We start from the raw sequence: 24,539 nt of genomic DNA, 5'->3' as shown, positions 1-24,539 counted from the left end.
ACAGGACCTTGGCTTAATGGCTCATCTGAAGGATGGTGCTTCTGATATGCTGTGTTCACCAGCACTGCATTGGAACATCAGCCTCGACTATCAGCTGAAAGGTCCAAGGTAGAGCTTGAACCAACTACCTTATGAGCCAGAGGCTGAGTGCTGCCAATTGGGCCAGGCTGATGCCTTTTTTTTCCAGTCATTTTCTGCAGACAGAATTTCCCATTAATCACTCTTAGATTATTTCTCAATAAGTCTTCTGTTAACAACTTAATTTCCTTTAAACCTCAGGCATGTGTGGTATCAAACGCAAAGGGCATAAAGTACACTGAGTAGTGATATAAAAGCAATTATGCAACACTAACATTAAAAAAATCTTTTCCTCCACTCTCCACCCATACAAACACACATACTCACATTCATGGAAAATGAAATCAGTATACGCTGGAAACAATAACAGGTACCAGGGAGTGAGTGAGTTCAAGGCAGTAATCTAACCACAGGGTTCAGATGATGCTTATAAACCATGTGAGCTTCACTCTGGCAGTGTATGAGATCATGTGAACCCCTCAGTTACATTACAACCTTGTAATCATGCCAAGGTATCCATTATTCTGTACATAATAGCCTGTTTTTAAGTTGCTGTCTTTTTTTAAATGAGGTCATATTAGGGTAAGTACACCGCCCAAGTAGATGAGCAGATAATTTATAGGTAAGAATTCACGGACAAAGGAAGGTAAACGTGAAACAATGTTGAAAATTCTTGTGCATTTTCTGACATCATAATGTGAAAGATAAAAATTAGTTTCGGTGTCACCTAAATCTCCCAATCGTTATAAAAGGAGATTCCTGCATTTTAAAAGTGAATTGTCCACCTTGGAATGGCTGTGTGAACTCTGAATGTTGTAGAGTGAGATAGATACCTGAGAAATTGCTGGTCTCTCTTGCTCCTGTCTACTTAGGATTAGTTTTGAAAGAGTAAATAAGAGGGAGATTATTTCCTTTGATCAATTATTAAGTAACAGGAGGACATCATTTGATGATTATTGTCAGAAGAAAAGGGAGGGGGAAGGTAAAACCATTGCTTTACGACAGGTTATTGAATGCGTTCCAGTGCCACCCATGGCCATTGAAGCTTTGAGTATAACGGTGTTTTAAAAGAAATTGGATAAATACCTGAGGAAAAATAACCTTGAAGGGGATGGCAAAGGAGTAGGAGAATAGGATTAGAGTAGAGAGTTCCAATGGGGGAGCTCATGCTAGTTTAGACATCATCGGCTGAATGAACTCCTCCTGTGCTGTGAACTTTCTATGACGTGGTGATTAGATAGACATTTTATGAAAAATTCCCCTATGACCATACATCCCCGATTTCCGGGGACAGTTCCCGGAAATGAGATATTGTGTCCCAGAGGCCAAATTTGCCTTGTCTTGAGTTCAGCAACGAATTGAGCAAGAACAATAAAATTGTAAAACAGATAAACTCATCAGAGAAGCACAGCCATTAATCCAACAAGCTTCACCAGCACTGCCAGCATCAGGAATTGTGGTGAGTTCAATTTTTTTATATGTGTAATGTCACATTTTATGATAACACATAGAGTAGAGCGATCATATTCTTTCAACCAAATTAATTTAGTTTATAAAATACTCTATGTGTTATCATATAAGGTGACATTAATAATAATAAATAATCATTGCATTTGGATTGGTGCCTATTATATCAAACTGTCTCAAAGCAGGTCAACAATAATTGCTGTCAAGTGTAAAGGCTATGTATTTGTAGACAATTAAAGTCAGTCAATGTTCCTATTCCAGTTCCATGTAAAATATATCACATTTTGCCCACAAATATACAGTCCATTCACTTTACAGTCTATTCTGTGAAGCGCTTTGAGCGTCTAGAAGACTTGAAAAGCATTATATCAAATGCAAGGATTATTATTATCATCCTCAACAGCTCCTAACCATCAGCTCTAAATACTGTAGCATTGTAAAAAGTGCCAACTGAGAGATATCAGTAACAGCACAAATGTATCCCATAGTCAGATTTCAGATTATGAGGGAATTTAATAGAATTCTTTGTGGAATTACATCATGCAATGGAGGAAGCGGGCATATTGCCTGTTAGCTCAATGTTGGAAAATACAGGGCCATTCAAGTTTACTCCATGTATTATAAAAGTGGTATAGGTAAGAATATTACAATACAATGCACTTTACATTTATATATCACCTTTCAGGTCACGAGGAACTTTCAAAGGGTTTGACAAAGCTGGCTGGGCACCTGAGCTGGGGGTAGGAGCCAAGGTGGTGGGGGTGAAAATTGATCAAAAGCACGATCAGACAGGCATGATTTGCAGTGGTTCTGCAAAACTCTGTGACTTTCATTGTCTATATGCAGAACTGTTGACTTTGCCTACACTGCTTTGGGGCCTGTAGGGAGAGAACGATTGCAAAACCGCTCTTGTGCATCTCCTAGTGGTTAGTTTTAGAACAGCACCAGAAATGCTCTGTGGACCGGTTGCCTGAATCACAACCTCAGCAATGGATATACTATATTTACCATAGGAGGCTGGAGCCCCAATTCCACCTATTTAGAGGCAGAGGATATGATCACAAGAGGGATTTGGATGAACAAGGCCCACTTGATCTCATCCTATTGTCTTCCCATTACAGCCTCAAACTGCTTCTTAAATAAGAACAGTGTCTTGGCTCAATCACCCTTCCTAATGTGAACAACAGATTTCAGGGCATTAAGTGCAAATCTGAGTATAGACTGGTTATAAGCACAGTATATACTCTTTTGGGGACTCTAATAAAAGTGATAATGGAGGATTAAGCCAGGAAACTTTAAAACAGAGTTCACAAATCAGGTTACGTTCCTTTGAAATTTGCCCAAAGATATCAATGAAGTAGTCAGTTCTATAAACAACTGCTGTGAAGGAAATACCACAGGAGAAAAATGAAATACGCTGAATGATTTGTTTCTGGGCTGCAATATTCTTTAACAAGAATCCTTACATTTGATGTAGCGCCGTATAACGTCATCAAGACATTTCAAAGACTTCACAGGATATACTGCAAAGCATTATGTATAGACTGTGCATATAATTTGAACATAAAGAATCTTTGGATTTAGTAAAGTTTTCATTTTAGCTGAATGCCCAGGCAGAATTGAAACCAATGTACAAGCCGGTTTTAAGAACTATCCAGAAGAAAGTCACAATATGAAGAAATATGCAATGTGCTGAGCTGAGAGAACACAGGAAATAGTGACCTCAGACAGTCTTATTAAGTCCTGATAAAAGTTGTATGAAACAAGCAAGAAGAAAATCTTTAACAATTAAATATGAGGGAAAAGAAATCAGCAAAGAAAGGAAAGTCATTTTGTATTGACTTCAAGAGAGTATTTGGCAGAGTCTGGCACAGCCTGTTTAAGCAACTATAACACAGGAACATGCCTGCCAACAACATTCAAATATTGCAACAAGATCTATATGAATAATCTGCACAAAGTGCTGCAAGACCGTTCAGATATATGGGATTGGTCCCCAGCCATATTTAGTGTCTGTCAGGCTACCTTATTTCTGCAAACTACTTCAATGTATTCTTGGAATGTATAATGACAAAAGCAACTAAAGAACTGGAAAACGTGGCACGGATATCGATGGAAGAGTCATCAACAGCCAAAGATTTGCTGATGACAATGCACTATTGGTTAAACAAGAATTCTATGGTCAAGGATTCTTCCCACTCAGCTCCCATTAACTCTGCGAGCCAAGCTCTAATGGTAGGGTAGTTCTAGCTGGACAAGCAGTGCCAGACATTGTTCGCAATGGCAAGCTGCGCGGTTTTAACTTTTAATTCCAGCAATAACCCAACACATTCTCTAGGCTCTCCAAGCTTTGGCTCTTGTCAACGTGTGCTTAATACGTTCCATAATGAGGGAAGGCTAGCGTATCCTTGTGAGGAGAGAGTGTACTCTTCTTTCCAGACAAAGGGAGATTTCCATGTATATTACAGTGCCTTGGGACGTCCTCCCGACGTGAAAGGCGCTCTATGAATGTAATTTTGTTGTTGTTTTTGTTGTCGTTGGATACTCTTAAGCACGATTTTGAAACAGTGTTAGAGGCTTAAACAAGATGCAGTCATGTAAAAAGGGCAGAAGAATACTAATCAATGAGCCATAACCTAAACCCCTTTTATTTGATTTTAAGCAGCAAAGCATAAAGTACCACCTGGACACTACGACTCACCTAGAAAGAGAATTTCAATTTAAATATCTTGGCGTATGAATTGACATATGATACCAACATCTTAATGGTTGTCAGGATGAAAACACTAATAGCAATCCAAACCTTTAGTCAGATATATAAACTGAAACAACAACAAATTACATTTGTATAGCACCTTTCACGTCAGGAGGACATCCCAACAACTTGGGACATCCCAAGGCACAAAGATACAACGACAACAACTTGCACTTATACAGCACCCTCCATGCAGGGTAGCATCTCACAGTGCTTAACAGTGACGGAGCCTGACTCGGAGCTGGGGTGGAGGGGGCGCGGTGACCATAAGCACAGTCGAAACAAAGGTTTTCAGGCGTGACTTGAAAAAGGGGGCAAGGCGGAGGGATTGAGGAGAGTGTTCCAGAGTGTTCGGAGCGTAGTGGCTCAAAGCGCAGTATTGGTCTGAACACTAAACGTTGCTATTTGAGTAACCTCATCCTATCTAACGCTTTGTATGGATGTAAGGTGTGTCAATGGACTAACATGAAAAAAGCTCCCACGTTTTGAGCTCTGACTGGTCGGTTGAATTGTTAATATTCATTGATTTGCTGAGGGATGCAACAGCAAAACTACACATTGGAGTGTAAAACTCAGAAAGCAGCAATGATTGACACTTGTTTTGATAACACGACAGACCTCAATTTTCTTGTGGTATTTACAATACTATTAATCTTTGCACTTAATATAACATTTTTCACATCTGGAGGGTGTCTCAAACCGGTTCACAGGATTTACTGTAAAGTTTAATGACTGTATTATATAGGCAAACGATCAGATAACAATATGTTGCATTGCATTACTTTAGCACAGAAACAGTTGTAAATTAAATAACTGTACACAAGTAACATTGTAGGGTATAAAAACAACGAATGACTGCAAGTACTGTACGAAAAAGTACGTGTTTGACAAAGCAAATTGGCTGTACACCACATTTTCAAATACTGATGGCAGAATACTGTAAATGGAGAACCCTGTGAATCCAGCCGGTCCAGTCACTTTCAAATCTCTTCATGCCCTGCGCCTCCCTACCTCTCCGATTTCAGCGCCTTGGGACGTCCTCCCGACGTGAAAGGCGCTCTATAAATGGAATCTTGTTGTTGTTGTTGATCTACTCATACCCCACTCCACTGCCCACTGCCTTCGCTTAGCTGGCTTGGGTCTTCTGCACATCCCTCGTCCCCTCCTCTCCACAAATGGTGCCCTGTCATTTCAGCCACTATGCTCCGACTCTCTGGAATGCTTTACCCTATTCCCTCTATCTTGCCCCTTCTTTACCCATCTTCAAATCCCACCAGAAGACTTTTCTCTTCGATCGTTCCTTCAGTCACCTCCCTTCTCTTTCCAGCTCGGCATCATATCACACTGCTGTTTAGCCTTCCGAGACAGTACTTGCATAAAGGGTGCTAAATAAGTACAAGTTGTTGTTGTTAAGAGCACCAGTCCCTTTGGTTAGGTGAATGGCTTTTTCCCAGAGCTGCATTAACCAGTGTATCAACTAATGTTTACCTTCAGCCAATCCCTCAATCCAAAACAAATGCTTTGACAGAAACAAAATTATGCTCATCACGTTGTGTTTAATGTTTTAACTGGGTTGTAAAATGATTTCTGGACATAAAACTGTTGGGGTTCAGTCTGTCTTAGTCTGCTTTACTGGAGGGAAGCATTGGATTGTTATGCCACCTCAAAGGTAATGACAGATAACACCATAAACCATCAAAACTGAACTTGACACTTTGGTAAACCATCTGACCCTGATATTGGCTTCGTTCCTATCAATCCTCCCTCATCTATACAGTGTTTAAAAATATATACTATGTATAGATTAAAAAAACTCGCATTTCTGCATCACATTGAAAGTTCCAAAGCGCCTTACAGTAATTACTGTTAAGTGTAGTGACTGTTTCTCGAGGCGAACACAACAGCCGTTTTGCACACATCACAGAATGATCAGTTGATCAGGAGAACTGTTGGCGAGAAGACCGGACAAAACTCCCATCTCTTTTGAAACAGTGTAGTGGGATCTTTAACGAAACCGGGAATGGACAGATCGGGACCTTTGGTCTAATGTTTCACCCAAAGGAGGGCACTGCACTGGGTGTGGTGTCTGCTCAGACTACCGGCGGAGTGGATTGAACTCCACAGCCTCCAGATGCAAAGGTGGGAACTGAGCCAAACTGACACGAAACAAACTTTACCTCCAAAGTCGTACCTCGGTTGCAGCCGCTGTCGTCGGTGATTATTTCCCCCTCCAAAAAAAAACAGTATGGAGAGTTTTACAGAGAACGGGAACTGACGCCAAATAATGCAAAGGGTTTTTTTTTTTTACTTAACCTCTCATCGCGTTCTTTCAGATAGTGAACTGCAAAGGAATCCCTCGTCCCCGAGACGTAAAAGGTCCATGATCCAGGGTGTGAGAAGCCCCCAGAGGGACACTGTCAGTACACACACAGTCTGGCAGGAAGAGGGGCAGTGACTGGGCTCAGCTGTGGGGCAGCCAGAGGGACATCGACAAGTTTTCAGAAACCAAAAGATTAATTGAAATCTTTTATTGAAGACATCGGATCGGTTGTTCCCATGTACAGAAATGAAGAACCCCGGAGTCTGCAGTCGGGGTGAAGACGGGATGACAGATGGATGGCGGGCAGCCCGGGGAGGTGTGAGTTAAACAACCCGCAAACCCCCAGAGTGGGAGTGCTGTGCTGTGCGGTGCGGTGCGGTGGGATCCCAGTCTCGCTGCTGGTTGACATCTGGGGCACACAGTGACTTCTCTTGAGGAGTTACCAGCGGTATCTCACACACCGTGTCTCACAGCCTGGACAGTGTGTCAGTAAATGTAGGCAGTACAGGTCTCTCTACACGTGAGACAGCTGTGTGTAAGGCGTGGACACCAGTCAGACCGGGGGCTGATTCGGTCGGTGTGTCTGCAGTGCCGGCGCTGACCTGCCCTCTGCGGGCTCCCAACCTCACCAATACACCAACACACTCAGCATAACGCTCACCAGTAAAGGGTCTGCGATCAAACGTGCACACAAGTGTTTATAAACTAAACCCCACAGCGTTATATGGCAACACTGGCCCAGGCTTCTGCCTTCACACCGGCAGTGTGGCAGGAGGCGGAGGGGGGAATGAATTGAAGGAATTGAAGGCATGTGTTCGCACTTCGCTTTACTCAGTAACTGCTGTGAGGATCAGGAGGTCCGGCAGCGGGTTGTCACTGCAGCATATTTCTCACACACCGAAACATTATTTTTATAACACGATGCGCTCCAAATAACGTTGCAACAGTGAATCTTTTTTTTTGCTAAATAGTTGGACATGCAACGCTACCAGGTCAAGGGAGAGGATTATTATTATTATTATTATTATTATTATTATTATCATCGATCTCTGCGTCGGGTGCTGTCAGACAGTCAGCAATAAACCCCAGGGCTACTTGGATTATTCAAATTATTACATTAATACAATTAATGTAATTGTATCTCACAGCCTGGACTATTGGATTATTCGATTATTAAAATTATTACGTTAATACAATGAATTATTCAATCACTATTCTGATCGCTGAGAATATCAAACAAAATAGCTTTATCTGTAATCTTTGGAATTCCAGGTAGTTACAATACGTGTTTATCTGTTGTTTTGATCCCCCGTAAAAAAAAATTCGCACACCAGTCAATTCACTTCACAGTGTATTCTGTGAAGAGCATTGAGACGTCTCGAAGACGTGATAAGACGCTATATCAAATGCAAAGGGGAAATGCAACCTATTCCAAATTGTACTAAATAATAACAAAATCATTGACACTGCTGCATGTTATACATGACATTTCGCTGCGCTGCCGTGTGTTAAAGTAACGAGACACATCATTGCTGCCTGCACTTTGATCAGTGTTCCTGGAGTTATTTCAGCGTTAGCCTCAAAGCGCTCTTACCAAGCACACGCAGGAGATGCAAGGGTTGTCTGTAATGAAGGGGATTTCTATCACCTCTCCTTCGGTTTCACAGCTCGCCACAGATCCTACAACACACAACGTGTGCGCATTTGCATTACAGAAAATACACAGCGTTAGAAATGTGTCCCTCCCCACCCTCCACACACACACACACACACACACACACACAGCAAGTCTGCACAATACCATTGCATTTAATCATAGAGCAATTGCTCTTTCTTACCTGTCAGAAGCGACGCAGAGACGGAAACTTGAGAAGCAACAAACACTGAAACCAAGCAGACGATTGAGCAACGATAGGAGTTTGCCAGATAGCTAATAGGGTGAAACACCATCATCATTGCCGATCGATGAACCAAAATCCCTTCCAAAAAAAATAATAGCAATGATCAAAGCTCCAGTGTGGATGTCAGCACTGCCAGTCCATCACCTCAATCAGGTATAGGCGATCCCGGGTCCCCAGACACACAGACACAGACAGACAGACAGACAGACAGACAGCTCACATTGCCCCAGATTAGCATCACAGAAACCAGCAGCAACCTGCCAGCCGCTCCACACAGCCACAGTCAGCCCAGTCTGCTCATCCCTACAGCCACATGCTGGTCACCCGGTCTCCTCAACGTGAAGCCACAGTGAGTTCCTCTCAGATGAATGTCAGAATGGGATTTCGAAACTCCGTGATGTGCTGCAGGTCTGGAGCCTAGAGACGGCTTCCCGGCTGATAGGCAGATCGCATTGTGTGCTTTTTTTTACTATAGCTTAAATCCATCAGTGCTCGGCTTCCAGTGGGAGTCAGCGCCCGACTGTCTGCGAGCCTTTCACTGCGAACCAGCAAAGCAAACTGAGCGACTCGCTTATTGCCGAGAGTGTGCCAAAGCAAAGAAACAGCAAACATTCACTGGATCCACCTACTGCCCATTACACCAGCTCCTTCACACACACACACACACACACAGCACTGGACACAGGTCTTCCGCTCAGCCTGCGGGCGTTTCACCAACTCCCCTCCACCTCACGTTGCTTATGTTGTAAATAGACTGTAACCCAAACTTGTCTACTCTTCATTACTACCTTTTACAGAAGCCCAAGGGTAGGAATCTTCGGTGGTCGACTTGACTGATTGGAAATTATATGTATTTACACATACCTTCGCCGTATCTTCGCAGGTCAAATGCAAGGATTATTATTAAGATTATTATCTACATCTGCCCCGGACTGCAGTGTTAATTGTGTCCACACAACTGTAGTCATACAGCAAGCAGTGTTTATTTAAGGTGGTCACACAGTGTTCATACAAGTTGGTCATGCAACACTGATTATATAAGGTGGGCATGTAACAGTGGACATACCCCATTGGTCATATAAGATGGTTAGATCACAGTGTTCATACAAGGTGGTCACACGAGCAACTCCTAGTTACAGAAACATCAACATATTTGACTTAAACTCCTCTGCCTCAGAAAGGCGAGCTGTGGGCTGTGTTGTCTGTTGAGGTGGGGTGGGGGTACAGATCAATGTGGTATTTTTACTGCAAGTACCTAGGGACACAGAAAGGCCATTTAGAGNAAAAAAATATTGTTGCAGATCCAATCTTTGCCTTCGTGTTCTCCGGAGAGTCAGCCTGGAAGCTATGCATCTGACTGCCTCTGCTTTTGGGGATCTCCACTACACTGCCATGCCCTGCAGACAGCTTGGGTTTGCTGGAACCCAGTGTGTACATTCCTGCACACATGAACTTCATCCAACAGCACAGCATTTTATCTCCAGCGATTTTGCACATTTCAGGGAAGGGGATGATAAACGGTAAGTTAAGTCTGGCACTAAAGAGATAAAACATCAGAGTGAAACTATCATCTCAAGATCCAATCGATCGCCAGCCAGTCTTTGGGAACGTTTTTACAAAGCGTCCTAAAACACTTGTAACGTGGCTGGGGTTTTTTTTTCCCCCCTTGAAGCAGCGATCGTGGTCAGGAACTTAATGAATCTGAAAAAACTAACACGAACAAATGGCCTCAGATGGTTTTAACAAGGTTCTTTTGTCAGCAGAGTGTTTTGGCGCCTGGCAGATCTGTTAGAAGTAATCTAACGTGCTATTCATGAATGAGAGGCCAGTGGAAACCACAGGCTGTGGGGCTGAGACACTGGCACCTGCTATCAGCACTGCAGCACAGCTCCCCACAACGTGAGACTTTCAGGTATAGCATTACACTGATCCCATCCAGTCCTAACCAAACCGCTGGACACACAGAGGGCGACTATAACGCCAATGCTTTTACACACCGCAGTTCAACTGGAGGGCAAAAGCATTTTTTTTGGTAATAAGAATAATATTTGCATTTGGCTTTACACCTAGTCACGGCGTCACAGGAAGCGTTTCACGGGATTTTATTAATGATAATCCTTATATTTGATATAGAGCCTTATGTCGTCGAGACGTCTCAAAGTGCTTCACAGGGTGTACTGTAAAGTGGAGTGACTGCGTATTTTGTGGATGTGTATAAGGAATGACTTTTATAGCATCTTATCAAGTCCAAACCTACTTTTTCAGTAGCCATAACTATTTTGGTGGGAAACGTGCCAGTCAATGCAAACATCAAGGTCCCAGAAATAGCCACTGGATGAATGCCCAGTTAATCTGAAGGATTGCTGGCTAGAACACCAGGAAAATCTATTTTCTCATTCCCAAAATTGCCTTCTGAAAAGATGAGGGTTTTGGTTTAACCTTTCATCCAAAGAACACCATTTCCAACAATGGAGCACTCATCCAATGTCTGCTTAACCTGAACCCATAACCTTCTGACCTAAAGGCGAGAGTGCTACCAACTGAGCCAAGCTGACACCCAGAACATATAGGCAGATTACTAATGGAAATCAACAAAAATGAAATGTAATGATGACCTTGTAATGGTTCACTGTTCATTCTGAATCAGAAGTTCTGTTCAATGCATGGAGAAGTATGCAATAGCAGGTTAATCAGCACTAAAATAGCAATACAGTCCCACCACACACATTGCTACTTAAGGAAAGTGCTGAAAAAAGATAATGCGATTTGTTCAAAAAAAACAATAGAATTTTTTTAAAAAGTTCTCCCAAGTATATAGTTTCTCATTCTCAGATTTTAAAAAAATTGTATGGTAAATGTTATTGACGGCGGGTGTCATGTTTCTATTCCAAAGGAAAAGAAGAATGTTTACAAAATAGTGTAAATAAATATTTTAAAGTTCTGTACATTTTGTTTAATAAAAATTGCATTGGAATTTGCAGCAGAAACTCAGTAGAAGTAGAATCCATGAGAGTGGGGTTCCCATAGTTCAGCCTGACATAGTCACTGGGAGGACTTCCATTTACAGCACTCACATTTTTCATCAAGGATGTCTGAGATTTCTGAGATATTAGCAGCAGATTTATCACTATAACCTTGCTAAAATATGAATAAAATATATTTTAAAATCCTACTGAAAAGTCAAAATCAATTACTCTGCTCTTTCCCTTCCTTAGTCGCTCTTCAATATTCTCTGTTTTATTTTATACTTCCTATCAATATTCTCGAATTCTGTTTTATACAATGTTTTATTTTTTATCTATTTGTTTGAGTTCCCACCTCCTTCCACTGAATTTCTGTCCATTTTAGATAGTTTAAAATCTATCTGATTGACTGAAAGCTGCTCATAAAAGTTATTTTCAGCCAGTTTGGAGTCAGATCATTGAACTCTGACCTGATTGAATGATTAATTAGAGTGAGTGGCCAAACTTTTGATGTGTTCTTCCAGCCAACTCAGACAGCACAAAGTATTTGATGAGATAACGCATCAGCGGGCCAGGTAAGTGGATCCACTGAAATGGGCTAATCACAATATAATCATATAGCAATCATCACATATATTGCATATTCTTAACACCAGTCATTTTAATCTAAACCTGTATGAAGTCACTACATTCTTGCTCTGGAAATAGTTTGTATCAATTTTTCTAGCCACAAAGAACAGAATTAGGAGCATCCTCTCTGGCAAAAATTCCAGTGCATCTTCCCAGAAAGTGAATGATTTGTGTACTACTGTTTGTGATCAATCTTACTGAGATGGTGGTGTGAGTATTCTTCATTATAAACTCTTTTGTGATATGAGCTTGGCTCAGCTGCTACTACTCTCGCCTCTGAGTCACAGGGTTGTGGGTTCAAGCCACTTTGTGATTTGAAACTCACAGTCTAGGCTGACACTCCAATGCAGTGTAAGGAAGGAGTACTGTATTGTCGGAGGTGCTGTCCATTGGACAAGACATTAAACTGACTTCCATGTGCCTGTTCAGCTGGATGTTAAAGATCCCATGGCACCCCCATTCAAAAAGGTATCCTAGCTGACAATCCCCCAGATAAAATTGATCATTCTCTTTATTGGCTATATTGTTGTATACAAATCGTCTGCCTTGTTTGCTTACAATTACAGCCACTGCACACTAGAGTAAAATTCTGAGAAGTGCTTTGAGATGTCTTGTCGAGGCAATGAGGCCATATATCAGCTACAAGGATTATTATACACAGTGGTGGTATTGAACCCGATTACACTATATCTTGGCAAAAATATTGGAAAACTAGTCGTTTTTCTTTTATTCATGAGGTGGACCAAAGATGTTAGCCTAATCCTATCTGCTTGTTCAGGTGGATGTTAAAGATTGCATGACACTATTCTACAAGCGAAGGGATTTTCTCTTCGGGTCCTGGCCAACAATTCTCCAAATTAATTGATTCTTGACTCCATGGCTGTTCATAAGTCTTTGCTTTGCATAGACTTTGGCTATCATGATTGCCTACAATTACATAGTTACCACGATTGACAGCAAATCCTTGTGAAGCGCTTTGGGACATTTTGATATTCTAGGCACTATCATCAAATGAAAGGATTGCTATTGTTATAAATCTACTTGCGTTCCAGATATGGTTTCATCTCTTTGAAAGATCTCTAAGAACAGATATAATGCTGGCTGCTTGTAAAATTAAACTTGCAGGATCTTTCCTTTGTTTCCTCCCTAATGGATAGATGTTCTTTCTATTCTCACAGTCTAGTATATGATGCACATTTTAGTACATCTATCAAAGGAGATGTTTGGTTGATCAATGGGATAACAGTTTCATTTGATGTTTCATGTAGAGGTTGATTATATGAGATTAGAAACAACAACAAAGAGAAAATACAATATGTAATATGATAATTATCACCGATGATGAGTATCACATCTCACAACGCATTCTCTCTTCTCCCAAAAATATTTGCTGCCATAATCCCCCAGTATGCAGGTAAAGGATAGAGTTAGTATTTTGTTTCCAACAGTGAATAAAGACTGTGCATTTCCAGAAGGTCCTGGATCCTATAAAAGTGATGGCTTATAACTACAATTGGGAATTCTCTGAGATTACCCGACTGTAGCCCCCTCCACCCCACCAGTGGAGACCTGTAGCTCAGTGGTTAGAGCACTTACCTCGCAAGTGAGAGACCTGGGTTCAATTCCCGGCAGGGCGAAATGTTGGGCAAGTTTCCTTACTCCACACATCTCCGTTTACTTAGTAGTAAGTAAGAACCCGATTGTTAGTCAATTGGTGGATCGCTTTTTCGGGGGTAATAATTCCTTCAAACTTTTTTAAAAAATAATAAATTGTGGGACACTGCTGTGCGGAATTGGCTACCACCTTTTTCACACAAGATATACAATAACAATAAAATTAGATTTGTATAGCACCTTTCACATTGCAAGGACATCCCAAGGTGTTGTGAAGTCAATTCACTTTACAGTATATTCTGTGAAGCGTTTTGAGAGCTTGAAGATGTCACCTCGAAGACAGGATAAGGCGCTTTATCAAATGCAAAGATTATTATTAGTAGTAGCTGAGCCTTCAGGAACCATGCTCCTGACCTCTGGAACTCACTCCATCTATATCTCGTCCCCCCTCTGACTTTAAATTCCACATAAAAACCTACCTTTTCAACTGAGCCCATTGCCACCTCAAGCCTACCCCTTATTCTTTGTTCAGTACCTGACCCTGTCTTTCTGAAGTGTTGCAAGATATGTGAAGAGTGCTATAGAAATGCATGTTGTTTTTGTTGATTTCTATGGATTTTAGCCTCTCAGAGCTCATTGAACAGTAAATGCATGCATAAATTCAATAAAATTACAACTGCGCTTGACAGAATTCTCCCAGTGTCCTAGCTACCAATCCCCCAGATAAAATTGGTCATTCAATTCATGGCTGTGTATGAGATTTTGCTGTGTGCAAATTGGCTGCCAGGCTCACCCACAAGGCAAATAGTCACAACACTTTTCAGTAAATCCTGTCAAGTGCTTTGAGTCATCCTCCCAACGAGAAAGGCACTTGGACAAATGCAGGGCTTATTTTCTTATTATTCTCTATTTTTCTTCCCATTTCCTTGCCTCAAATCTTATGAAATTAGAAGTGGTTTACTGATGGATTTCTGCCAGAGTCAACACTTCCATAGCTTTTTTAAAATTATAGTCCCTTAACATTTCAAATATTTTTTTTCTTAAGTCTTTTCAAGAACACATTGTTCAATTTATATGCTGTAATGCTGTAAGTGTTAAAGCACTAGTTGCACCTTTCATAAACAACCTTCTTCATAATTCCTCCTTTATAGATTGTGAGCCAGGAGTAGGAACAATTTCAACTTTATTCCCAGTGAAATTATAATAATAATAATCCTTGCATTTGATATAGCGCCATGTCACGTCATCAAGACGCTTCATGGAATTTTGAAGACTTCTCAAAGCGCTTTATGGAATTTGGGCAAGTTTCCTTACTCCACGTGCCTGATAATAATCCCTCGAAAAAAATAAATTGGTCATTTCAATCCACAACTGTTTGTGGGAGACTGCTGTGTGCCGCATTTCGCCCACAAATATACAGTCAATTCACTTTACAGTCTATTCTGTGAAGCGCTTTGAGATGTCTAGAAGACGTGAAAAGCGCTATATCAAATGCAAGGATTATTATTATTATTATTATCATTTTACTGTGATGTAAAAATACTGTGTATTAGAAGGCGAATGTGGCAGCCAATTTCCACACAGCAATGAAGTGAATAATCAATTTTATTTCGCCCGCAAATATACAGTCAATTCACATACAGTATATTCTGTGAAGCGCTTCGAAATGTCAAGAAGACGTGATAAGGTGCTATATCAAATGAAAGGATTATTATTATTCCAACTTCCAACTTCCACCCACCACCCACCCCTTCCCTCCCACACTCTGACTCCTACCCATCCTCCCCTACACACCTTCGTACCCGTTTCCCCACCCTCTGTCACTGAACTCATCCTATCCCTAAAACCAACCACCTGCTCCCTTGACCCCATCCCCACTCCACTCCTTATCTCCCAGCTCCACTTTCTTGCCCCACATATCACTGACATCATCAACCTGTCCCTCTCCTCTGGCTCTGTCCCCATTCCATTAAAAACTGCCATCATCACGCCCACCCTGAAAAAACCCTCCCTTGATGCGTCGCAGCTATCAAGTTACCGGCCCATCTCCAACCTCCCCTTTCTCTCCAAGGTCTTGGAAAGAGTTGTCGCCTCCCAACTGCGCTCTTTCCTTTCCACCCATTCACTTTTCGAACCCCTTCAGTCAGGTTTCCGTGCTGCCCATAGCACAGAAACTGCCCTGGTCAAGGTCACCAATGATATCCTGACCATCTGTGACCAGGGCTCCCTCTGTCTCCTCGTCCTCCTCGACCTATCGGCAGCATTCGATACGGTCGACCACGCTATCCTACTCCACCGCTTGTCCTCCCACCTCAACCTTCAAGGCACTGTCCTTGAATGGTTTAGGTCGTACCTTTCTCACCGTCTTCACTTTGTCTCGACGAATGGCTTCTCCACCCCCCGTACTGTCTCATGTGGTGTCCCTCAGGGCTCTGTCCTTGGTCCCCTCCTCTTCACCCTCTATATGCTCCCCCTTGGTGACATCATCCGCAGACATGGAGTTAACTTCCACATGTATGCGGATGACACCCAACTCTACCTTTCCTCCTCTACTCTCAACTCCACGACCACCGATGTCCTGACAGCCTGCCTGTCCGACATCGAGTCCTGGACGAGAGACAACTTTCTTCAGCTCAACGTGCGAAAAACCGAGGCCCTCCTGATTGGCTCACGTCAGCGCCTCCGCACCTCAGGCGCTGACACCATCAGCATCCAAGGCTGCACTCTCCACCTCTCAAAGCCAGTCAGGAACCTCGGCGTTTTGTTCGACCCTGAGCTGTCCTTTCTCCCTCACATCCGCACCACAACTGGCACCGCCTTCCATCACCTCCGGAATATCGCCAGACTACGCCATTACCTCACCCCTCACGCTGCTGAAACCCTGGTTCACGCCTTTGTCACCTCAAGGCTGGACTATGGGAACTCTCTCTTCGCCGGCCTTCCCGCCACCTCCCTCCACAAGCTGCAGGTCATTCAGAACTCTGCAGCTCGTGTACTGTCCCGCACCAGGCTTCGCGACCACATCACTCCCACCCTCGCTCGCCTCCACTGGCTCCCCATCCCCCAGAGGATTGATTTCAAGATCCTCATCCTCACCTACAAGGCCATTCACGGCCTTGCTCCCTCCTACCTCTCCAACCTACTATCCCCCTACCTACCTGCCCGTACCCTCCGTTCCTCTGGCTCCGGTCTGCTCCACGTCCCCCGCCCCAACCGCCCTACCATCGGTGGTCGGGCCTTCAGCCTCTCAGCCCCCAGGCTCTGGAACTCCATCCCCCAGTGCCTTCGCCGCCTCCTCCCTTTCCTCCTTCAAGGCCGGTCTCAAAACCTTTCTCTTTGACCGAGCCTTCAGCTCCCCTCTCGACTCTCTTCCCCCTCCTTGCTCCCTCCCTTCCCTCCCCTCACCCTGACCATTTCCCCGCTCCTCGCTCCCTCCCTTCCCTCCCCTCACCCTGACCATTTCCCCCCTCCTCGCTCCCTCCCTTCCCTCCCCTCACCCTGACCATTTCCCCCCTGCTCGGGTCATGACCCAACTGTGCAGTGCCTTGGGACGTCCTCCTGACGTGAAAGGCGCTTTATAAATGGAATCTTGTTGTTGTTGTTGTATTTGGGAATTGTTGGCCAGGATACCGGGAGAAACTATTCTCTTTTTGAATAGTGCCCATGGATCTTCAATGTCCAGTTGAACAGGCAGATGACGTCTCGGTTTAAAAACTCATCCAAAGGACAGCACCTCCAAAAATGCAGTACAACCCCAGCCCTGACTGGACCATCAGCCTAGCGAGAGTGCTAACAACTGAGCCAGATTCAGTTGGTACAACAAATTACATTTATATATCACCTTTCACATTAGGGAGGACGTCTCAAGGCGCTGGACATATATTGCAATATAATTAATCAACTTTTAAAATATTACAAGAAAACTTTGCCACGCACCATTCATGCAGGTGTGAGATAAATGATCGAGATAAATCCCTCCGCTTTGCCCCCTCCGTGCTCATTACCAGATCGTACCTGAACACCTTCCTCTTCGTCCATGCCTATCGTCACCTCCCTTTCCTCAGCTCAGTGTCAAGCTCCACCACCGTTATGTGCTCTGAGATTCTACCCCACGTGAAATGTGCTGTATATATGTAAGTTGTTGTTGATAAATATATTTTACTTTCAGGAAAGTAATTAAAATTCAAGATAAATACTAATAAATAAAAATCAAAGATTCATGGCATGAGACTATTCGGGGCACAGCGAGAAGTACCATATAATGGGATAGCACAATGCAGTTTTAAAGGAGCAGACATTTCAAACTTTATGAGATTTTAAAAAAAGCTCATAATGTGCGTGTTATATGGTTTATTGTGTCATATGATCTCATAGCACTTCTTCACAGGTAATTATTGCCAACTAGCGACTTTTTTGTAGGCAAACATTTGTTCCAGCAAAGCCTCGTAAATAGTCATGAAGTGAATGACTGATTTATCTGGAGATATATTGGCTAGGACACTGGGAGAAACTCCCATCTCCTTTTGAATAGAATTCTGGGATCCAAAGCAATTGGGACCTAAGTTTAACTTCTCATCCAAAGGTCCCACCTTTACTAATGTAGTATTTTCCCAATACTGCATTGGAATGGTAGGCTAAACAATAAGCTCAAGCCCTGATGTGGAATTTACAAAGATTTACAAAGAATGTACATCACGGAAACAGGCCATTCGGTCCAACCAGTCAGTGCTGGTGTTTATACTCCACACGAGGCTGAACCCACAACATTCTGAATCTGAATATTTTGAATAATACCCATGATATGTGGTGATTTGAATGAACAACTCTTCACTATTATCCCAGATGGTGGCTTCGTGAATAAAAAATAACTCAAATGAACAAACTGATTGATACTTTTGTATCTGAATATTGAGCATTCCAACCAAGCAGCAATTTACACAACTGAATTAAACAAAACAAGGACAACATTTTAATAAATAGTAAAATAATTTATTTGATTTATGGTGGTTGTACAACTAAAATAATGCATTTATCAATATTGGTTTCTGACACAGTGTGGCACAGTGCAAACACAATTGTACAATCACAAACAACAATGAGACATAAAGATTGTATAGCGTACTTTCAGGTGCAATGGTTTAAAATGGACTGGATTACAAATTACAGAGAAATCTGCATTGTGCACCACTATCATAGATCATTAACCAACAAGGGGATCTAATCTGCCAAATTGTTTATTGCTATTCCTTAATAAGGTATCCCATGACAATTCCCATCAACCGTAAATTGATTGTGTCAGAATTGGGTCAGTGTGATGCACTTCCAGTTCTTTATTAAGGAATCCCATTAGGAAATTCTGCAAACTAGACCTCAAGCAATGCAATAATGGGGATAATGTGCAGCACAGGTAAGAACTGAAATACTGGCCAATGCCAAGCGGACAACTAATCATATTTATACATCTCTTCCTTAAGCTATTGGGTCTGGGTATCTTTTGGCAGGATCTTGAACGGTAAGCATTATCAAGATAATATGCCCTTGGCCTACAAGATACTTTACCTTCTATATGGAGCAAGGTATGGACATCATATGCCCAATATACATTTTTATCTATATTTTGAAGCAAAATGTAAATAAACATTTGAAAAAAATAGACAGTTTGTGCCTAAGAAGATAACAGTGATTTCTGCAGTGTGAATGTTTGAAGGAATCATGCAGTTGTTCTTCAGCTGTCAAAAAAATACTGCTGGGTTCATTGCCAGTCACTTTCACCTGGGCTGAGAAAAGCTCTGTGCCTGTGCAATTAGACATAAACACAAGTGCAGAGATCCATTAATCAGGTTTGTTTTTAATATTCTTAACATTCCAATTATTTATAATCAACTTTTTAAACAACATTTCCTCAAAACTCCACTGAACTCTCTCCTTAAGAGTTTTTAAGGGGACATTTTTGAGTGTAGACTACACCGATTCATATGCCGTGACTTTATTCCTGCAGCCGTGGGATTTGATGTTCTGGCCAAACCTCCTTCTGAGGGTGGATACATCAGCCAGACTCCAGCGTGAATCCCTCAACAGCCTGGGAGATCATTAGCTGGGAAACATATTGTTGAAACAATTTTGCTGCCTCCAGCCAGGACTGTGTCTAGACGTTCTTGACTACCAACTGAGGCAGTAACCTCCTGGTTTTACTTGTATACTTTAAACTGGAGTTCGTTCACACCGATAAAGCTGGCACAAAATCACAGTTGCTAATTATGATAATCGATTGTAACTACCCATTACAGGTGTACAGGTGCTTCAGTACAACATCAAGTAGATCACTGGATCAGATGCTATTTGCTGGAGTGATTTCCCATTATGATGACAAGTTCATGTGACATTGACCCAGTGGTGCACAATTCAGCACACATAGTAAGTGACACGGCATAACAGGACAAGGTGTTTCAAATGAACAAACACCAAATATACTGTATAAAACACATATTAAAAAGAAAATGTTAAACTGCAAATTATACATGATGGACACAGAAACACACAGAGGCTGGCTCATCAGTGGTAGCAAATTATGGTACTTATTTTATGATTGTGAAAGAGCCATACCTCCCAAGCAAGGCAGCATGAGGGAATATTTGGAACATGCTATCACTTGTGGTTTATTGTACGGCCATGGCTGAAGAAAGGATTATTGAAGCACACCTTTAACATATTCTGCCAATTGTTAAGTGCTATTTCACAATAATGAAGTAACACTTTGGAATCTTATGTTTGTGCCATAATAAGATTGTGGGTGTTAAAAGCACTGCATACGCCCATAGAATAGTCTAGTATGCCTCATATCTAATAACTATTATTCATTTTTATCTCAGAACTGAACATTAAAACCCGCTCCAAACTGATCAGCACAATTACAACAATTGCACCATTGTTTCATAGAGGAAAAGTAAACGTAGTAATGTTCCATGTTACATCTTGCTTGTACTGTTGCTTACTGAGGAGATGCCTCCAACACAAGTAGTCTGAGACTGTTGGTGCTACAATTCCCATTTTGAACTAAGCTTAAAAGTTTGTGTTTTGTAGAACATTGGGAATGATTGTGCTGCTGGAAGGCAGGGAGGTAACAATTTGTTTGCTTCTTAGCATTGAATTGCAACCCTTTTTCCCAACAGAAGAAGTTGTTGTGTTAAAAGAAATCAGTAGCTTCAGAGTCAGTACTTAACATTCCCATTTCTTGGAAAGATAAGTGGGCCTTGTAGGATGACTCTCCATTCATTGATACGACCATGGCAGTGGAGAAGGTCTGACATTAAATTACCTCTGGGCAGTAAACGTAACTTTAGGAGTGGAGCCTTACTGTGTGTGGGATTTTCCCAAATTGATAAATTTACTGACAACTGGAGAATCATATTTACATTAGTGAATAGGATTTGGAACCACACAGCGGGATTGAATAAGAAAGCAGGAACAGAATGGTTGCCTCTCTTTCGGAAAAACCTGCTTGCAGTGTAAACTGTGTCTCCAGCAAGCAATTCCATGTATGTCATTCTGACTCGCATGACTTGGCCTTGACATAATCTTGGAGCCAATGACTCGGAGTTGCCATGTGTAAAGGGTGTTCCCTGCAGGAAATGCAGTTTATGTCCTGAGGCCTTATTTTTGACAGCGAGGCACTAATAACAATACAGCTTTCCCATGGAGCACTTTTTCAGTGTAAACTTCAGTGTTACAAGAGATTGACTGCAATGCTCATAGTGTGCCAAAACATTCACAACTACCATTTGATTGTTTATCTTTTGACATCCAACCAGCTAATGATCTTAGAGGGATAAGTATGCATTAACGTAGTTTCTCAACTGTATGTACACACGATCTAACTCAATGAATAACAGATTATGGTTAAAAATTAGATTAATTCACTGCAAGGATGCATAATTAGTTGCTACTTATAATCCCCATTGGTATACATACAAAGAGAGAAAGTTACAAGTTTAAACAATAGATTTGTTTCTGACTGAATTTTGAAGGGTGCTGAAAATAATAGACATAATTAACAGAAATAAACTGAAACAATTTAAAAAATGAATAAGCATTTAAAATGACTTGTTACAGTCAGTTTCAAACTCATGGAGGAAGAGGCTTTTCTTGGTTAATCTACCGCATTTGATGGTTTGAGCTAAGTGGCAAGAGGCAGTCTGCAAAGTTGACAAATTTACCATGAATGCCTCCCCACCAGCCCCCCTTTTTAATTCTGCGTCAGGTTTCAACATGCAACATAGATGTTAGGTATCAAGGGAACCTAACAGTAAAGCACTGTGAATGGGAGGTTACAAGACTAAACACCAATTATTGCAATAGTTTGCGAATACTCCTGACACGTGACGTAACAATTGAATGAATTGAGGAATGATCTGTGCTGGTACAGTGAACTCCTTTTAAGGAATTGCTCACCAGAGTGATTCAACAGATTTATCATATTCGTACTACAGCATTTTAATAAATTTGTTAATTTTTAGTTTATTTAACCAGCATCTTTACATTTCATCTTTAATCAGATGGATATAAAACTATATTTTACTTCATTTGGTCATTGGTACATACCCGGGTATTTCAATAACATAAATTTGATTCACAAACCTGCACTTTCTGAAATTGTACAGAAAAACAGTTTACACTAGACAGTTGTTACTATTATTGGATAAAGAACATAATAATAAAACTAACATGAATACAAATACTGTAATAATATCATATGAAACATAGAAGTACTATAATGAATATTGTCGATGCATAAGGAATGAATGCCAGTTTGGTCAGTGTTACTTTTTTATGGTCACTTTGCTATAAAATGGTGCTTTCAGCAATGTTGTTGCTGTGGTTACAAACTACCACAGTACTGTTGGCCTCAGAAACTCTTTAAAAGTAGGAAGTATCATGTATTACTTAACCAAAGCTCCCAGCATCTAAACAGCCTTTAAGCAGGTTCTGCTTTAGCCTTTTAGGTGAGTAGGGAATATTACACAGTTGCTTTGTGAAGACTGCATGATTGCAGACATTGGTCTGATTCAGGCCTGACACCACTTCACAGTCAGGCAGAAGAAACTGTTCAATTAATCTGCTAGCCAAGTCCTAGCTCTTTTCAGGAACTTCATGCCCTTCCTCTTCAACTGCACCTTGGGAAAGTTCTGAAAAAGACACAAATTGTAAAAATAAGTCAATCAGTTAAATGAATCAGGCTTTCATCATTTGATATCACAAGATAGGTTTGGATAATAAAGGTCCACTTGATCTCATCCTTCCAGAATGCCCAAATTACCATTCTCCCATCACAGCATCAAGCTGTGTTATTTTAAGGAGTCCAATGGCCTGGACTCAACTAGCCTTCGTGGCAACCTGTTCCATTCATTAATACTGCCTGGATCCTTTGCAACTGTATTCCTATGTCTGTTTGTTCTGCTGTATCGGTGAATCCGAAATTATTGTTCTGGTTTTACATTCTCAATCCCATTTAAAATCTTGTATTCCTGTATAAGGTCCCCACTTAATATGTATAATGATTGCAGTCCTGTAGCTTAGTGTTTAGAGCACTCGCATTGCAAGCGAGAAGACCTGGGTTTGATTCCTGGGCAACTGGCTGCCGCATTTCGCCTACATACAGTCAATTCACTTTATAGTATATTCTATGAAGCTCTTTGAGACATCTAGATTACGTGATGAGGCGCTATATCTAACGCAAGGATTATATAGGATTATTATAATGATTAAAAGACTTTATTTGGTGCACTTATGAGGCATGCACAATGCACGTCCAGCTTGTGCGGCTTGCTGGCAATGTACATAGTTCCACAGTTGCACTTTGAAGATTAGGGTTGAAAATACAGTATTCACAAGCTCCGGAAATTGTGTTTGGGACCAGAGGTTTACTTGTGGGCTGAAAAGGCCTGAAAAGGCCTGAAAAGTCTGACCAAAGCTCGGAGAGCAAAACGGCAGTCACAATCATTTAGTGCTACCTCCCTAATTTATGTTGCAATTTTGCTTAGCTTCTGATTTGTAATTTTCACTCCAGACCAGAAGTTGCTATAAGTGCAGTCATTTCCAGTTGACAAATACAACATTTTTAACCATCACATCAACGTCATAGCTTTTGAGTGGTTATGACTAATCTGTGTTTTCAGAAAGTATTTGACAAAGGTGCACATCTATGAGGTTTTGAAGAAATAGCTAGCACACATTGAAAACTGTCTTAGCACTAAAAACAAGTCATGACGAATGGAAAGAACTCAGTACGAAAGAGATTAAGCGGCAACATTCTGCAGATGTCTGTTCCAGATCTCCTGCTGTTAATATTATTTGGACCTCTTATGGAGGAGGGCAGTTCCTGTAATATTAATATGTTCTGGTGACATCAAGCTATTTGTTCAGGTGACAAATGTGAGAAAATAAGAAAGCATGGAATGATAAAATGCCATTTAATTCATCAAATCCATTCTTTCCCCAAACGTCACAAAACTCTCCCCATCGTGTTTTTCAGGCCACCTCCTGGGGGAAAGTTTTGCAGATATTCACAAAGGCAATCAATAAAACCTCCAGCATAGTGATCCATCTGAGCCTGCAGAAAACAACTGATGATTTCAAAAAATATGTGATGATTTGGAGAGGTTCAAGAAAAAAAGGCACAAGAATAATTCTGGGATTTTAACTTAGAATATTCTAGATCTTCTAGATTTTTACACGACCGAATCCACTTTTGGAGAAAGGAAAAATACAGAAAGAGAATGAGGCAAATCTTCAAAATCTTAAAAGACATGGATAAC

General features: G+C 41.4%; 1 protein-coding gene across 1 annotated transcript in view; it reads right to left on the bottom strand.

The window, feature by feature from the left end:
* bmper (BMP binding endothelial regulator) overlaps nucleotides 1-9,107 on the bottom strand; it is an 81,101-nt gene extending 71,994 nt beyond the window's left edge. Inside the window, exons 1-2 of the mRNA XM_007900882.2 lie at nucleotides 8,459-9,107; nucleotides 8,215-8,300 (exon numbers count right to left, since the gene is read on the bottom strand). Coding sequence (XP_007899073.2) covers nucleotides 8,215-8,300; nucleotides 8,459-8,576 — 204 coding nt within the window. The 5' untranslated portion in view covers nucleotides 8,577-9,107. The remainder of the gene's footprint in view (nucleotides 1-8,214; nucleotides 8,301-8,458) is intronic.
* Nucleotides 9,108-24,539: the final 15,432 nt, after the last annotated feature.

This window comes from Callorhinchus milii, unplaced genomic scaffold (assembly GCF_018977255.1).
Source record: "Callorhinchus milii isolate IMCB2004 unplaced genomic scaffold, IMCB_Cmil_1.0 Scaffold2, whole genome shotgun sequence".
Lineage (NCBI taxonomy): Eukaryota > Metazoa > Chordata > Chondrichthyes > Chimaeriformes > Callorhinchidae > Callorhinchus > Callorhinchus milii.
Note: the sequence above shows the minus strand (reverse complement) of the source record. Positions and strands in the feature narration are given on the sequence as shown.